This window comes from Leucopleurus acutus, assembly GCF_964270905.1.
Source record: "Leucopleurus acutus genome assembly, chromosome: 2".
Taxonomy (NCBI): Eukaryota; Metazoa; Chordata; class Mammalia; order Artiodactyla; family Delphinidae; genus Leucopleurus; species Leucopleurus acutus.
Window position 1 is genome coordinate 20,970,085 of NC_139143.1, and position 18,637 is coordinate 20,988,721.

Sequence of the window (18,637 nt, forward strand, 5' to 3'; positions counted from 1 at the left end):
GGGCTTGGTGTATTTGAGTGAAACTAACAGAGCCAGGGGAGACTGCTAGGAAATGGGGGTAAAAGGGATGAGCGCGTCAGATCAAATAAGACAGTGCAGTCCATAATAAAGTCATTGCATTTGGCTTGGAAGTGGAAAGCTAGAGGAAGGTTTTGAGTAGAGGAGAGACGTTTATATCAGGAAATGATCGCTCTGGCTGCTATTGAGACAATAGGCTTTGGGAGGGCAGGGCAGAGGCAGGGAGAACAGTGAGGAGGCTACTGCAGTCTTTCAGTTGAGAGATGATGGTGGCTTGGCCTGCAATGTTAGCATAGGAGATGGTGAGGAGTGGTCAGATCCTGGACGTATTTCAAATGCTTATGCTGAGTGAAAGAAGTCAGACAAAAAAGAATACATAATGTATGATTCGATTTATATCAAATTCTAGCAACTATTCAATACAAATCAATCTGTAGCAACAGAAGGTTGTTTGGAGACAGGCAGGGGAGGGGAGGGAGGGATTGCAAAGAAGCATGAGGACTCTTTGGGGTAATGGATATGTTAATTACCTTGATTGTGCTGGTGGTCTCACGAGTGTGTATGTGTCAAAACTTATCAAGTTGTAAACTATAAATGTGTGCATTTTATTGTATGTCAATTACACCTCAGTAAAGCAATTCAAAGAGAGTGCCCAGGATTGTCTGATGGATTGGACTTGGGGTATGAGACAAAGAGAAGTCAATAACAGTTTGTAAGTTTTTGACTTGAACACCTGGAAAATAGAATTAAATGGCCAGTTATTGAGATAGGGAAGATTGAAAGGAGCATGGTTTGAGAGAGAAAATAAGAAGTTTGCTTTTCAACATATGAAGTTGGAGATGCCTATTAGACACACCTAAGATTCTAAAGCAATGAAACACAGAGTAGAAAAGAAGAACTCCTCATGGCACTGCTATTTGGACAGTCACCTAATCTATCGTACATTCTCTCCAGATAGCATGGAAACGATACTGGACCAATGGGACATCTCATGACCCCTATAGATAAACAACTGTGAACATCTCTCATCTTTTCCTTTATTCAGCATTATGGTTTGCATGGATGGGCTACATTCTTTCCTCTTGCTTTTAAAGAATCCAGTCAGTTTGGGAAACCAACTAATGCATTCGATTGGCATTCAAGGTTGATAAATAGCCTTGGCAGAGACAACAGTGAGAAGACCCTGGTCACAGACAAATGCAATGTACTCATCTTGAAAATGAAGATAGTAATAGGACCTACTATTGTTGTGAAGATACATTAAACAAATTGATATGTATATATATATGTATATATACCTTAGAATAACACTTGGACGTTAAGAAACCGCTCAATAAATGTTAGCCGCTATTGATTAGCTTTTTCCTCCTAACGACGTTTATTCTTTAGTCGTTTTGATGTGAGTTGTTTCCACTAAATTGTGGGCTTTTTTAGACAAAGGCCTGATATCTTGTCTGTTGATCTACGTGTTTCCCCTCACCATCCTAATGCTTTGTCCAGCGTCTGGCCTGAAATAACAGCGTAAAAGGGAAGCTCAATATATTTGCATTGAATTAAATTGTTCTCCCCTTATGGATAAAGACCCCCAAATCTGAAGATCTCAGCATGAGGATCCATTGCCCACCTCCAACCCCCAGGGCCGGGGGTGGGGAAAAAGAGCAAGCAGGCCACTGGCTCTACTGTATGTCACCGACCCACCATTCCACTGACACCTCCCTTTCCTAATATAAGGGGGTCATGGGATGGGGCCCCCCAAAACCCCTGGGAGTCAGAATAAGAGGGAATCTCGAACTGGAGACGATCAGTGGTAAATCGTGGGTGGGATTTGGTAGTTCGGAAAAGGAAGTACCAAACCAGGAAGGGGGCTGAGGGTGAGCAAGCTGGGGACGAACCAGAAATCAGAAGCTGCAAGAAGGTGTCAAAGAAGACCTGCTGTTGGGATGGCGCGGGGTCGGGGGATCCAAAGTCGCAGAGAGGGGTGGGCGAGGGAGGGAGTCTTGCGGAGGGTCGACTGCGAATGGACAGGGGCTAAGGCAGACGATTGGACGAGGGAGAAGATAGAGTCCCGGTTGCCAAGGCAGCAACCGGAGGAGAAAGCCTTGGGAAGGAGGTGCGAGTGCTGGTCTTCCTCCTCCCGGACCCCCTCCATCCCCTCCCGGAGGCAGTGCTGACGTGTCCGTCAGGGACTCACACCCCGGCGGGCACCGCCCCTCCCCGCCGCGCGTCCCCCCGCCCCCCGCGCTCCGCCCCCCGCCCCGCCCGGGCCGCCTCCTCCGCGTCACCGGCTCCGCGAGGTGACCACAACATGGCTGCGGCGCCGGGGCTCCTCTTGTGGCTGCTCCTGCTCAGGCCGCTCTGGCGGGTACCCGGCCAGCCGAACCCGGACACCGTCCGGCGCTTCTCGCAGCACAAACTCTGCGCGGACGACGAATGCAGCAGTGAGTGCCCGGGAGGGCGGCGCGGGGGCGGGGTCTCGGCCGCGCACCAAGCCGGTCGGGGGGCCGCAGGCCGGACGGGCGGAGCGCCGAGGTGGGCGAGCCCCGGGTCCTTGCGTCTGTCTCCTCCGGCCCTGCCGGCGCCCGGGCCAGCCGGCCCCAGCCGTGGGGGGCTGCACCTCCCACTTGTTGCCAGCTGTTCATTTTTCCTTCGCCGACGGAGGCGGGGGTGGGTGGGGGGTCGGGGGTGGCCCCCGGTTTCCCTGGGGACCGCTCACAGCGTCCCCTCCCTCGGCCCGCCCCGGCTCCGAGGAAGGATGGGGTGGCGCGCCGCTCTCCCTGGGCTCCCCGCGCTGCCCGCGAGCGCTATCTTGCTCCCTCGGCGGGGACCTCGCTGGGTGCAGTCCGGGGGCAGATGCGCTAAGGGCTCGGTGGGCGCCTTCCCTGCGGCAGGTTGCTGGTGGGGCTCGGGAAAGGCTTCCTGGCGCTGCCCCTTCGCTCCTCTGCTTCACTGGGATTCGGGGCTCGGACCGCCTTTTGAACAGGGATTGGAGTTTAGGTTTGGGACGAGCCCGGAGTCCAGGCTTGCGGTGTGTTCCAAGGTCTCCTCCCCGGCTCTGCCTCAGTTCTGTCATTTCTGTGCTTGGAAGGCTCCTGCAAACCGCCAGACAGGGAGGGCACCGGAAAGGCCAAAATCTTTCGTTCTCGAAAGAGGCCACCTGGGACCAGCAGCCTCCTCTTTGCGCAGGAAGCGGAATGGTTCCCTAACCGCGAATTGGGGGTGGGAGGGTGGACCGTGGGCGTTGAGGAGGGCAGACAGCCCCAAACTCAGGTGAAGAGGATTGTTAAAGTAAAAACGGTAAATACTGCAAGAGTTTTATAAATCCAGCTCGCTTCAGCCTTAATCATTACTGCTCTGGGCTGTCTTCCTGTGTATTTGCCGGACAAGTATCATCCTTGTGGCCTCCAGCCGGTCTCAAATAACCTTGTAAACTTACCGATAACCACTTCAGAAACGGTTGTTCATCTGTTGTAACCAGTACCTATAGAAAAATGTTCGTTCTGAGGAGGCCGAAGCCTACAGTTTAGCTATTTATATTCAAAATGGGTGTTATTCGAAACCACATTTCACAATTTGAAGAACTGTAGCACTCCCAGCCGTTAGAGGAAAGAAAGGAGTCAGTCTTTGATTTGTGTTAAGCCATTCCTAGAAGTAACCCTAGAACTGATGTAAATAAACGCCACGAAAGTGGAGCAACTTCCATGAATTGTTCCTGCAGTTTTCTCAGAGTAAATCCGGGTTATTAGCAAGCAGGGTTGGATATAGCAGATGTTTGCTCTTCATTGCTTTCAAGCAGTATCCTACCTGGGTTCCTCAAAACCAGTTACCTAGAGAATCACATCAGTGATGCTTCCTTAGTATGGAGACATGGTGTTGGAAGGGCCCATGGTGGTCACATAACTTGAGAAATGGCATGTGTCGAAACAGATGTAACTAAACACAACAGGCAGCAGCTAGAGCAGGCTCTGGGTCTGTGTTCTGTTGCATAAAGTGTTTACTTAGTAAGGTGTGTGCCTGTGAGCTGTCCTTGTGTGCTTTTCAGATAGCTGTTCCTCAGTGTGCATATGTTGTCATCTGATTTATTATTACAAATCTGCAGTGATCTCTTTTAAGGGGGAATAAGAGATACATTGCTGTTTCCAATTCTGATAGAATTCCCAGTCTTAAATTGTCCATCACCTTCAACTTGGCCTCTCACCTAATTGTATCTGAATTAGGATGCTGACATGTATTAAAATAATAAGGTTTTAGCTTTAAAATCCGAATAACCCCCTTTAAATCTATATGTTTGTCCCTCAAATACGTATTTAAAGATGTGCTTTAATGTACTTATTGCCAATTGGCTGTTAGAGAAAGTGTTATTTCCATTTCATTCTTCTTTTTCTCTGCTGCTTAATTGCATTTATTGTCCATTTCATCTTACATTAGAAACTGTGTATTTGGCCAACAAAAAGAAAAATATTGCTTCTACCAATTTCTAGATCGAGTGTGATTTGTCCTGCATTTTAAGACTGAAGGTAACTACTAAACAATTCTCATAGTTTTGCTTGTCCCTGCCACATATGATTTTGTTTATAGAAACAAAACCCACTTGCCTACTTTTGATTTTGTTTATAGAAATAAATAAACCTTAATGTTGGGTATAGTCAACATTATATACTTTCAGAAAAATAATATCTTGTAATGTGATTGGATCCATAATAGGGTGTGATGTCCTTTTCCATTATCCATATACTGAGGGAGAGAGCAACTTGACTGCAAATGAAATAGACAGTGTTTACTGCTGCATGGTAGCAGTTACAGCCACTTAAAGATAGGGCCTTTTAGTGGTTAGTTCAAGTTAATTGACCCCTTGGGGGTTCTTGGGTGCTCTCCCCAATTACATATTACCTCTGCATTTAGTCATGCTTACACTAGTAGCATCTGCGCTCGAATTTACCCAACTGCAAAATGAAGCTTTTCATGATTATGAAACAGCAAAGACTGAGGACTAGATGGTTAGAGAGGGAACCAAGGGTTTCACTTGAGACCAGCCATGTGTGGCGGTGGACGCATTGGGAAAGTTTCCCTCTCTCCCGTCTACTTACAGGGGGATTCATGATTTACAATGAATAAAGCTCTATAGATGCTTTGAGCATATGAGTTGAAAGTGATTGGTTCCAGAGAGTACTGGAGAAACTTTATTGTTGTTTACAGTGGATTCTTATATTTCCTGATCAGCCACTATGGACTGTGGAAGTTGAATCCTGATATCTGCTTGTTTTTTTTCTCTCTTTATATACAGTGTTAATGTACCGGGGTGAGGCTCTGGAAGATTTTACCGGCCCGGATTGTCGTTTTGTGAATTTTAAAAAAGGTGACCCTGTATACGTCTACTATAAACTGGCAGGGGGATCGCCTGAAGTTTGGGCTGGAAGTGTAAGTAAAAATTTGACATACTTAATTTTCTTCCTTTGTATTGGCTTGTTTAGCACTGCAGATTTTTTTTAAAATTTTATTTATTTATTTTTGGCTGCATTGGGTCTTCGTTGCTGTGCGCGGGCTTTCTCTAATTGCGGCACGCGGGGGCTGCTCTTCGTTGCAGTGCGCGGGCTTCTTGTGGTGGCTTCGCTTGTTGCAGAGCACAGGCTCTAGCCGCACAGGCTTCAGTAGTTGTGGCTTGCGGGCTCTAGAGCGCAGGCTCAGTAGTTGTGGCACATGGGCTTAGTTGCTCTGCGGCATGTGAGATCTTCCCGGGCCAGGGCTCGAACCTGTGTCCCCTGAATTGGCAGGCGGATTCTTAACCACTGTGCCACCAGGGAAGCCAGCACTGTAAATTTAAGAAACTGTTTCTTGGGGTCTTTGATGGAGTTAACCTGTCCTCTCTGCTAGACTGTGGAAAAAGAGGATGGTTCTGTGTCCCCAGCTGGGGACACAGAAAAGGGACTTAAAACAGAACTGAGCTGCTTCTGGCATCAAGTTCTAGGCCTTACCAGCCACAGATGCTCCATACATAGTAAATAAGGATGTGGTGGGTATATATACAATAGAGTATTATTCAGCCATAAAAAGACTGCAGTCTTGCCATTTGCAACAACACGGATGGATCTGGAGGGTGTTGTGCTTCGTGAAATATGGCAGAGAAAGACAAATACTGTATGTTATCACTTATAAGTAGACTGTAAAAAGTAAAACGAATGAATGTAACAAAACAGAAGCAGACTCACAGTTGCCGGAAACAAACTAGTAGTTACCGATGGTGAAACCTGAAAAAACTTAACTTCATTGTTTCAAAAAGGAAGTATCTGTGGGCTTAATCCTGTAAAGTATGGGCAAGATAGTGTTTCAGGTAGTCACGTATGGAGAAAAACAATAATTTTTTTCTAAATTATTCACATACCTAATCATGTGTGCTGTTTCTGTTAAAAAAGCAAAGTATCATTTTCACTGTGTGCGTTCTTGTTTGTTTGCTTGTTTTGCTTGCAACTGCTGGGGCATCCTTTTCCTGCTTTTTTGGACAATTGCTCCCCCAGGTTCACTGAAGCAGCTCTATTCCCAGCCAGCTCTGTGGGTGCCAGGACAGCAGACATGGAAACCAATGACTTTGTCATGCTTTGATGTTTTTAATGAGGAGATTCACTACGAGTGACCTGATTGGGAGGCTTATGAGCGCTTGTCCTTTCCTTTTTATGTGATGTGTGGACTGGTTATTTAAAGTAATAAGAGTCCTCAATGCCCTTAGGATTGTACAAACTTGGAGAAACACCCAGTCCCAAATGTGAAAAGTTTTACTCTCAATAAAACACCAAACAAACAACAGGAAAGAGGGCTTGAGAATCCCCCATCGGGAAGATTCGATTTATTTTGCTGGCAGTCCAGATTCCTAGGGAGGAGTCTTGTAAGACCAACCGGTCAGGTACAGCTGTTGTATTTAGGCGGGATCCCAGTTGAATCACCATATTCAAAGAAGAATCTATTCTGTTTCTTTCAAGGCTACTGCGTGAGATTTCTACTCTTGGAACATTTTTTCCAAGTCCCTGGGCTGCATTTTTCATGTAGTGGTGAAGCTGGAGCGTTTGGATAAGTGAACTTGACTTTGCATTTTCCCTCTTCCACACCTTTGCTCACGACCATATTCACATCTGGAAAGCCTGCCTATCTTTCTGGTTCCCAACTCTGACCCTGCCTTCCTAGGGAAGCACTGCCCTCAGCTCCCAGCCAGAAGGGATCTTTGCTGTCTAATAATTGTTTAGGTGGCACTTTGTTTGCACTGCTCATGTGGCGTTCCTTTTACTGCCTTGTGTTGTAGTTAATGTGTGTACAGTCTTACCTCCTGTGGACTCAAAAGCTCTGGCAGGGCCCATATCTTACCCATTTTCCTTGTGAATATTTCCTTTCAGGGCAGTGGCACTTATTTACATTTGTCCTAATAGTAGCTTATGCAGATTTTGTTCTCTTGAAACAATTCCCTTCCCTCCCCTCCCCTCCCCTCCCCTCCTCTCCCCTCCTCTCCCCTCCCCTCCCCTCCTCTCCCCTCCCCTCCCCTCCTCTCCCTCCCCTCCCCTTCCCTTTTCTTTCTTTTCCCAAATCTACTCAGCAGTTCCTTGGCAGAGATAATATACGGAAGCAAAATTAGATATAAAGCTTACTTTCAGTCATGAGGGCCCATGATTCTGCATCTTTTTGTCAGATCATAAGAAACGGGACCCACTCAATGTAAAAATACGGAGTTTTTTATGACCTATGCTCTCAGTTGACAAAGATTATACAAAGATAAATGTATTTCCTCTCTTCACATAGCTCTGATTTCTTTCCCTTTTCCATATTCTCTCAATAAAATAAAATTTTCCTAAGAAGGAAGTAAATGTATTTTCCCTCAGTCTCCTGTCTCATTTCATGAACCTTATAGTTAAGGAAATTAAAAACTATCTCTCCTGAGCTTTCAGAATGGTTCTTGTTTTTATTTCTTAGTTTTCATCCTGCAGCTTCTTTTTGTTTCTTAGAGTTTCAGACTTTAACTGCCAATGTAGCAATTTAAAATTGCCTTGTCTTATCTAATCTTCAAGGCAGTATTCTACTAAAACTGGCTTTCACATAGTTGCCAGATATAACAAGAGCCCTGGTAATGAGGATATTTTAGGAGTTAGTGATAAGATAGCCTTTTTTTTTCTTTTTGTGCATTTGATCTGCATGTCAATCTCCTTTAATAATTGGAAAGAGATCTGCTTCTCCCTTTCAGACTGTAGCTAGTAAAAGACAGCGTATGTTTCTCAAGAGGACAAACTTAATATATCTTAGCGGTTAGTGCTATAGATAAATGGGATCATCTTCTATAGAGGTTTACTTTGCAAGAAACTAAGCTTGCTGTGTAGTTAGTATGAATTTTATTTTCTCCCCAAATACTTGAAAATCCATTTGTTGAAAAACCTAGTATAGCCCATGATATCAACAAATATTTGCCTTTTGTTGTAGTGGTCATGCATTTCAGAAATGTTTTTTTTTTTACTTATTAATTTTCATGGCTTTTTTTTTTGTTAGTGTGGTTCTTTTTGGCTGCATTGGGTCTTCATTGAGGTGTGCAGGCTTCTCATTGCCGTGGCTTCTCTTGTTGCGGAGCATGGGCGGCTTTCAGTAGTTGCCACACATGGGCTCAGTAGTTGCTGCGCACGGGCTCTAGGGTGCGCAGGCTTAGTTGCTCCGCGGCGTGTGGGATCTTCCCGGGCCAGGGATCAAACCCGTGTCCCCTGCATTAGCAGGCGGATTCTTAACCACTGTGCCACCAGGGAAGTCCCCTCATGGCTTTTGTTTATTGGTTTAAGAAAGACTTCTAAGTACTTGTTCATGAGTGATACTGTGAAATGTGCAGATAAATTCTTGTTAGAGGTTATTTGGAATTGTTTCTAACCAGCCTTGATTTACATAGTTTTAATCACATAATATACTATAATTTTCTCTTACGCAGATCTTCTAGCTACTTCAGAAATCTCACTTTATGTGCCCTGTGTTTAAAATTAAGCTGAATGTTGAAAGAAAACTTCAGTGGTTTTAGAAAAGTTGCCTTTACAACATTCTGTACTTAATTTTTATTGGAATGATAATCTCTGTGATCATAATAGCAACATGCATCTCTTGTGGTTATATCTACCTATCTTTATATTTCCTCTCACTACTAAGAAGTCTCTCATTTATATTTCTTCTACAGAATTTTGATTGATATTCATTTCTTTTGCCCATTTAATATAGGTTGGGCGTACTTTTGGATATTTTCCAAAGGATTTAATCCGCGTAGTCCATGAATATACTCAAGAAGAGCTACAAGTTCCAACAGATGTAAGTTGTGGACTTTTTGTTGTTATTGTTCTCAATTATAAATTGGTTTATAACTTCATCAGTTACATTCAATTAAGTATTTTTGCAAGCCTTTGAATGTGTTTTGATCAAAAAAAAAGTTAACATCTGTGTATCAGATTTTAATTTATTAGACACCTTTAAAGAAAGAAAGGAAGGAAGGAAGGAAGAAAGAAAAGCTTGAAAAGAATTTACGGGAGACTTTATATCATAATCTGATAGTTATTTGTTGAAGCAGGTGTTCTTATACAAGGCTATGTATACTTACTCAGGATTTTTCTTTGCTATTTTATGTGAGGAAAAAAGGATGAAGAATTCAATATCTTTGTATTTAGTTATTAAATTTAGGAGGTAAATACTTTTTTTACAAGTAAGATGAGGTGTCTCACTTTGAAAACTACTCATTGAATAGCTTTTAGACATTTTAAGTATATAGAGATCAGGTTAAATTAATCAAACCCCAAATTATACTAGGTTTTCTTACTGACTGTAATGATTTAAGGGATTAGAGTTATGTGATAGATTTTGGAAAAGGGAACCTGAGCATTTCAGATGAGGTCCAGCCTCAAATCTGCAAGGTCCTGACTGCACAGTCTGTAAAGCATTCATCCAGGGTGCACCAACTTAAAATAGCTTTGTGATGACAAGGATTTTGTGCTCTGGGATCCTCATTCCAGCTGATTATTTTCTGGAGTTTTAAAATGTATAAGAATTGATGCCCACCTTCAAACAGAAATCTTTGAATGACTCTTTGGTATTGCTGCAAGAGCATGTGAGCTGCTGGCCTGGGGCGCTTCTCAGCTGAGCTCAGCAGAATGCATGAAGTCATAGAGCCACTGCTGTTCTTGAAATTTCCTTGTCTTTTCGAGGGACATGAAATCAGCCCTATTGCCTGTTAGGCTTCACTCCTAATGAAGATGCTGCTGGGAGGGAAATACGCATGAGACAGCAGCTCACTGGTCACAGAGACCTCACTTGTTGGGGATTCTGCCTTCTCATTGTACCCCTCACTACATGCTTCCCTCAACATTACGAAATGGCTTAGAAATGCACGTGATGGGAAGAGGAATCATTCATCCTTACCACACTTGTCAGGTCTCTCCAGAGCATTGTGAGAGTTTAGTTAGGAGAAGGAGATTATCTTTGTTGGCTTTTTAACTTTTCCTTCTGTTTGCGACCCCTTTTATGTCAATTTGTTTACTAGCAAGAGGAAAGGAAGAATATAGACTTACAGGTAGTCTAAAAGCAGATCTCATCGACAGCTAATCAGAACCCTGATTTAGAGTAGACTATATCCCTCACTGAATCTTGTTTTCAAGGTGTGTTTGTGGTGATAGTTAAGTGGGGAGCCCCTTGACACCATTCTCTGTTCCTTAACATTTTCACTTCCCCTGCACTGTATTTCAGTAAGATGCTTCTTAAGCTGAGTTATCTTTCCCAATCCAAGGAAAAAATGACCCAGAAATCTGTTGTAGACATAGAGCCTGTCAGCTAGGTGATTCTCCCTGTTTCCAGCTGGGTAAGCAGAGAAGCACAGCCTAGAGGGGAGGATGATGGAGACGCTGGGTGGTCTTCCAGCTTCTCCTGGGCAAATTAGTGTGAGGTAGATTCCCAGAACATCAGGCATAGGTATTGGAAGTCGGGGGACCCAATAAATGATACCCTACTTTTCCCTACTTGTGCTTAGAACAAATCGAGAAACCCAGGAGTCAGGTAGATGGGGACCAAAATGTCACCATTACTTACTGGTAAAGCTTTTTGGAGAACATGGCTCAAGTGTGCGGAAATGAATGGGCTTTTGAACATTGCAGTCTAGAATAAGACAGACTTACCCAGCCACAGGCAGAGCTAGCCAAGTGGGGGTCTCCCCAAGGGGGGCTGTCCCTGTAAAACTGACAGCATGGAAGAGAGAGGGCGTGTGTTCCTTCCATCCAATCTCAAGCAGAAAGCAGGGATGGTGCAGAATAACCCCACCAGACACATGAATCATTCCTCCCCTGGGGAAAAGAGAATGAAGGAAAGCCAGGAGGAGCATTGCTCAGGTAGGAGTCCTTCCTCATGGAAGCAGGAAGCCAGGGAAAAGTGGGTTCCATCCTCCTGTCTCCTGACTCCCCAAGGTTGGCACAAAAGCCCCTCTAGAGCCAAACGTGAATTTGAGATCCTCGCTGTCATTAGCCTGGGTAAGCGTTTGCTCTTGTGACGCTCGGTTAGTGACACACTAATGTTTTCCTTTCCCTTGCAGGAGACAGATTTTGTTTGTTTTGATGGGGGAAGAGATGATTTTGATAATTATAACGTAGAAGAACTTCTAGGATTTTTGGAATTGTACGATTCTGCCACTGGAGATTCTGCGGAAGTTAAACAAGAAACTTCTCAGCATGTGGAAGAACCTCCTGAAGCGTCTAAGGGAAGTGACCCTGAACCTGAGCCAGTAGAACCCAACTCAGAGGAAAGTGAAAGTATATTATCAGAAAACAGTAAGGAACTCAGGGAAAGACATGAGGCTCAGAAGAGCCACCCCCATGTAAATAGTCAAACGGGTCATGCTCAGGGAGAGCGATCTTCATTTGAACCTTTTGAAGAAATGCTGCAAGATAAGTTAAAAGTGCCAGAAAGTGAAAACAACAAAACCAGCAATAGTTCTCAGGTCTCGAATGAACAGGAGAAGATTGATGCTTACAAACTTTTGAAAACAGAAATGACTCTGGACTTGAAAACCAAATTTGGCTCAACTGCCGACGCACTTGTGTCAGATGACGAGACAACCAGACTTGTTACTTCGTTAGAGGATGATTTTGTTGAGGAATTGGATGCTGAGTATTACACAGTGGGGAAGGAAGAAGAGGAGAGTAAAGAAAACTTGGATGAGCTGCCATTACTAACCTTTATAGGTGGAGAAGATACGAAAGCTCCAGCCAACTCTGGAGTTGAGAAACATTCAACAGAGAAAGAGCAGAATTCAAATAAAGAGCAGAAAGTTGAGGAAACTCAGACCCCTGGCGTCAAAAACGGTGATAAAAATATACTAACAACCTGGGAAGATACCATCTTCTCTGATGTCACAGAAGGTAAAGAAAACACGGGTACAGATGTACAGAGTACTGAATCAAAGGAAGGAGAGGAAGGGGATGATGCGTTAGTCCTGGACAGCAAACTGGGGAAACCACAGCCAGCAGTAGATCATACTGACCCTGAAAAGGCAGCAGACGGCCTTTGGAATGTAGAAGTCCCTAAAGCAAATAATGACCAAGACCCAGAAGTGGACACAGAACTTCACATTAAAGGAAAAGGGAGGAAGATTGAGGAACCCAAGAGGGACCTGGTGCAGGGTGAGGTAAGATTAGAGGATGAGATGCGAGAAGGCATGGCTGTGCGTGGTTCTCTTCAAAGCGGCCACCTCAGCTCTTCGCCAGCTACTGAAAAGGGTACGGAAACATTAAAACCAGCCTTTGCTAACCATGAGAATGACCTAAAAGGAGCAGCCATTCATATCGCAAAAGAAATGCTCCATGAAGAGAAGCCTGGGGGGCGGAGTTTGGAAGGTGCCTCGGAGAGGGAATCGGTACCTAAAGCAGCAGGGAATCAAAGGGATGAGGGAAAGATTAAACAGGAGTCCGTGGGTGTGGCCCCAGTCTTGGGCGGTCACCAGCATAACGCTTCCAAAGAGAGCATGCAGGAAGTAGATGGTTTGGTAAACAGACCGAAACCACGCATGCTTTCGGGGGAGCATCCAGGTGAGGAACTCATAAAGGAATGGCTTCTCAAACCTCAGAATCAGACTAGGTCCTCCCCCCCAGGTGAAACTGGTTTGCCAAGAAAACTGGAAGAAGAGGGTCCCATTCTGGGAAGAAATCTTTCCTGGCAGCAAGGAGATGTGGCTGCCGCAGTTCATAAGCAAGCGAGGGAGAAGAGAAGCCTCTCTGAGGAAGAGGTCACAGAGGTCACAGCGGACACCTCAGATGAAGGGCACAAGCCACTGCCGGCCACACAGGAGGTGGGAAGAATGGGCCAAACTGATAGCACAGAAGGACCAGGTTTCCACACTGAAAATGCAGAAGCAGAAGATGACGATTACAGCCCCGAAGAGCTACTGGAGGATGAAAATGCTGTGAGTGCGAAACGGTCTAAAGAAAAAAGCCCTGAGATTCAGGACAGGAGGTTAGATGTTGACCTTCAAGTCCCTGAAAAAGCCGTTTTAGGTGCCATTAAGACTGATCCTGAAACTGAAGAAAACAAAGAAGAAACTAGTAATATATTGGAAAATGAAAGAAAAAATGAGACTGCAGGTAAAGGGGTAGACAGTCTAGGCAGGGACCCAGGTAGTGTGGATCAGAAAGCACAGAGACCCCCTGAAGGAAGGGACTTTCCTGGCAAGAAAGAAAATCAGACTCCAGAGTTCAGTGAAGCATCTCAGAATAAAGATCCTGGTTCTCTTAAAGAAGACAGCCTTGAGGAACACGTGCAGACCTCAGGGCTCGCAGAGAAGCCTGGGATAGAACTCTCGAAAGAGGATGAGAAGGATGTACAGAACCTCGTGGATGCAGGAAGCCAGGGGTCCGCTTCTGAGGACCGTGATGACGACCCATTCCCCTGGGCTCCACATACACCCATACAGCCTGAGCACAGCATCCACATGGAGGACTTGCCCATAATCAGCAGTTTCTTTAAAGATCAGCAGTCTCTGCAGCGGTTCCAGAAGTACTTTGACGTCCATAAGCTGGAAGCCATGTTCCAGGAAATGTCATCCAAGCTGAAGTCGGCACAGCGGGAGAGCCTGCCCTATAATGTGGAGAAAGTCCTAGATAAGGTCTTCCGTGCTTGGGAGTCACACATTCTGAGCGAGGCAGAGAAGATGCTCGATGCTCGTGTGATGGAAAATAGAGACCTGGGGATGAAGGACAGTAGCATGTTTGAAGAGGCTGCGGTGCTAGATGATGTTCAAGACCTGATCTATTTTGTCAGGTACAGACACTCCACGGTGGAGGAGACTGCACCCCTGGCAGCGGCACAGCCTGCAGAGGAAGGCTGGGGTGGACCAGTGGAAGGTGAGGTGCCCACCTATGGCCTTGTAGGGTTGGGCTTGAGAAACGGGTGTGGGGACCAGGGGACTGCTGAAGCACCTCGTGCCGTGCTTGTAAAGCTCTGTCCACAGGTCCCAGCGTGCCCAGAGGTGAGGGGCAGCACGGGGACGCCCACACGGCCCTTCCCGCCTTCTTTCTTGGAGGCTGGAGCGTGGATAAGGATTTCTTGCCCTGCTTTCCCCTTAGACAGTGAGACTGGTAGCATTCTCAAAAAGAAACATCATAAAAAGAGAAAGATAGGAACAAGAAAATGACGCACAAAGTAGACCTGTTAACAGCGTACAAGTTTCATGAAAGGGCTTTTCTGAACACGTAGAATAACTGCTGTCTGTCCAGGGATGGACTGGCATAACTTCTAACTCGATGCCTTGCCCGAGTTTCTTCATTCCCTCCAGCTTTCATCTTTGATGGATGCCACGTTCTTTCCTGCCTCTTTAGGGCAGTCACTTAGGTAGTTAAATTCTACCAGGCCCTCGGGTTCTCGCATGCAGCTTGATCAAGGATCAAACCAGGATGCAGAGCCTTCTAACACAGCGCTTGGCGGAGAAGCTGTTGAGGAAATAGTGATTGGACTGACCCTGAGCCAGCATCCTAGATAAGCTGATTCCTAGCTCCATACTCTTTTCTCTGTCCACATGCTCTTCAAATGGAGGCATTTGAACTGAGGGTATACGGCAGACTAACAGGGGGACATAAAGCCACAGAAAAAAATGTATCTTCCCAGAATGCCAGTTTGGAGACGGGAACATTTTTGCTTTTAATCAAAGCAGCTATATTTTGGATTAGAATGCAAAACTCAAATGAATTTTCAGGGTAAACTATGAGGTTTCAAAGAAATTCACCTTGGCTGTGGGTCGCATTGGGCTGTGTGCTCTGAGCCTCTTAGGGACAGAAATGAGTTCACTCCTTCTGACTCTTGGAGGTACTTTGAAAATATTTGAAAGGCACTTCAGCGAGCTGCCTTTGTATGTAATTCCCTTCTCTGGGCTAGCTCTGTGAAACAAGCATGCTTGTGTATGAAGGGGGCCTGTTATTTCTGGGTAGAATAGACGTCTCCTATTTCTGCTCTTGACTGGAATTCCCTTTTACACATTTATCTATGTGGGCATATGTTGGTTTGCTAAGAGAAGTTAGGCTTATTGAAGTCCCTACCATAAATATATTTATTTATGAAATACTTCGGGATGAAGGGTTTTCTTGTTTTGTTTGTGTGTTTTGCCACGTGGCTTGTGTAATCTTAGTTCCCGGACGAGGGATTGAACCTGGGCCATGGCAGTGAAGGCACAGTAGTCCTAACCACTGGACCACCAGGGAATTCCCGGGATGAGGGTTTCTTTGTCAATTTCATTGTGTAGCTTAGGCATTTGTGAAGTGAAAGGAAAGCAACTGAAACTCTTTTTTTTCCTTGCCCAGTGGTGCCCCACGGGATGCTAGCACACTGAGGGCAAGGGGTGAGGGGCCCTGGAGATGTGTGGTGAGGGGCTGCTGGAGGGGGGCTGTCTTCGAGCTTTGCCAGCCCAGTGCGTTCTTCTCCCCTATAGACATACAACCACCGCTGGAGAAGACTATTCCATGGGAAAACACAGAAGTTCTTATAATGCAGATTCCTGAAGAGCCCAGCCACATGGATCAACCTGTGACCAGTGACATGGGTACATTAGAAGTGTCCCAGGAGCCAAATACTGAGACAGCTGGAGACCCAGGTAAAGCTTGCTAATTTTTCTCTACAAAGTAGAAGCCTATTCTAAAGAAGCCCTCCTAGGAGATTTGTTGCTAAAGGCAGGAAATAGAGGGGAGAATAACACAGGTGTGAATGCATAAAAAATAGGAAATACCAGAACTAACAGAAAAAGTAGGAGTCAAGACAGGTGGAGGTCAATCATACGAAGCAGGTCAGAGACCATAACTAACCTACCAACCAGTGCTTGGCTAGCATTAGCTTATGCAAGTAACTTAAATCTAAAATACTATTCTTAAAAAGCCTTATGCTCAAAAACAGTAGTTTTCTGCCAGACCAACAGCTGCAGAAACTCTGGGGGTGGAGACCAGCAATCTGTTTAACAAGCAGTCCAGGGAATTCTGATCTGTTACAAGTTAAAGTTTGAGAACCACTGCTCTGAAACTCACAATTCTGTCTTCCCTCCATCTGCCCCTCCCCTCCAACAGAGTACATTGTAGCTTAGTTCTTTTGTTAATTTGCCACCTGGACATAGAAGTTTTTTTTTAAAACAGTGAGGGGATATTTATGTCTAGATATACTATAAGATGAGAGGAAGCAGTACAGAATTTTTGCAGTACATAACGGCCCAGTGTAGAGGGACCCCTGTGAATAGTACTTAAATCACTGAGCACAGTAAACATCCAGTGGGAGAGCAACTCATTTCATTTGGATTGGCAAAGTTGTTTTAAAAATAGAGTTTGAAAGAATGCAACCAAAGTATTAGTATCAACAGCTTTCTGATTTTTGTGTAGTCACTCATTTTACCAATAAATCAGAACAGCTGATTGTGTTATTTTGTCTATCCAATATGGCAATATGAATCATTACCATTTTACATTTTTAGAGGTCATGGTCTCTAACCATAGGTAAAGCATTACCCTGTGATACCACAGGCCTGGCAGCACTGGGCTGCCCCCCTGATTTACCCCCCTTTAAAATATAGGAGAGGTCACAGCAGGAAGAGGAATTCAGCTAATTTGAGAAGAAACGGCATATTAGAGGTCTCCTATGTTCCAGAGGATATTGCATTCATGTATAATACTCTACTTCTAAACTCTTGTAACTCAAAAAGGTTCTGCTTGTTGAGAATGAGTCATATATCAATAAGACTTATTATTCTCTTGCTTAAAAACATTCAGGGTTAGGAAAGATTTTGCTTGCAGAATTAAAAACAGAGGTTTTGCCTTGTCCTTTAAGTTCCAGCACAAAATGGCATCAACTACCGTTAGAGGCTGATCTTCCCAAATGGTCCTTCATGCATCTCAGGTGTTGAGGTGCTGACCTGATTGGGAAAATCTCACCAGTGGTCAGATTCATAGGTCAATAGCAACGGAATCTCAGGGCTGGAAGAGATCTGAGTGGCAACTAGTCCAACTTCTCACTAATTGCTTCTTGGACTCCTAGCTGTTTATAAGAAGCACCCCAGACCCAAATAACTCATCCTGAAATCTCCTCCCTACCACCCCGTCATGTGGAGATCCTTTCAGGCAGAGCTGGAATTCGAGCTTTTTCACAGAGCTACAAGCTAGGCCCCCACCTTGTAAGCAGTTCCCTTTCATCTCTCTTGGTGTTTACCATATTCCCTTTTGTGTAGCTGTCATTCATCCATTCAGTAAGCAGTTACTGAGTGCCTGCCAGGTGCCAGATGCTGGTGCTGACTATGGGTGCAAGTCTGCAAACTAACACTCTATTTTGTTGTTTTTAATTTTCAGTTTTGTTTATTTACATATTCTCTCACATAAAAGGAAACAGAAATCCATCAGTTTTTAACCAACTCAGAATTACAGTTTTTCAGATTTAAAAAAGATCATCCATTTGTATAGATTTACTAACACTCTTTTCTTACTCATTGTTTGCCTGAAGTTTCTAATACAGTGTTTCACCAGCACTAAATAAATGTTTGTTAAATGTGACAGGGTGTATATGGGAAAAGCATAAAATTCTGGTTTTCTCAGTCCCCATGAGTCTATATTGTTCAGATAGCAGTTGCATTGCCAGGGAAGTGATGGAGGGACTGCTGGTGGGTAGAGTGGGTTGGAGATGATGTTCACTTTATAATTGAGGATGTGATGGCTCTAATGGGGGTTCTGAAATGTTTTTATATAATTGTCTTCAGGAGAAGCACATATCCAGGCAGAGTGACTGATATTTAGTGGGCACTAAATAAATATTTTACATGAAGAGAAACAAATCTTATTCTGAAGCATAAATAAAGTATTAGCTTTCTCCCTCAATTTTAGGGATAATTACAACAGAAGTCCCTCCTATCGATGCTGTTGATGCAAAAAAGCAACTAGAAACAAATGCTGAAGAACCATCAAGTGTCACACTTTTGGAAAATGCAATTCTTTTCATATATTCATTCGTGTTTTATTTAACTAAGACGGTAAGTCTGACATACAATTTCTTCAAATAGAATGTTGATCATTACAGTTTTCAAGTTGATTTTAAGCATGAGATGAAGAACTTAAAATGTCTGTATGAAAATTACTTC

At 44.5% G+C, this 18,637-nt stretch overlaps 1 protein-coding gene across 2 annotated transcripts in view; it reads left to right on the forward strand.

Annotated features, from left to right (window-relative positions):
* Positions 1–2,314: 2,314 nt before the first annotated feature.
* MIA3 (MIA SH3 domain ER export factor 3) overlaps positions 2,315–18,637 on the forward strand; it is a 54,575-nt gene continuing 38,252 nt past the window's right edge. For both annotated transcript variants that reach the window (XM_082833066.1, XM_082833067.1), the window contains exons 1-6: positions 2,315–2,456; positions 5,300–5,433; positions 9,238–9,324; positions 11,585–14,387; positions 15,965–16,126; positions 18,384–18,529. In XM_082833066.1, the coding sequence (XP_082689192.1) occupies positions 2,324–2,456; positions 5,300–5,433; positions 9,238–9,324; positions 11,585–14,387; positions 15,965–16,126; positions 18,384–18,529 (3,465 nt within the window). In that variant the 5' untranslated portion in view covers positions 2,315–2,323. The remainder of the gene's footprint in view (positions 2,457–5,299; positions 5,434–9,237; positions 9,325–11,584; positions 14,388–15,964; positions 16,127–18,383; positions 18,530–18,637) is intronic.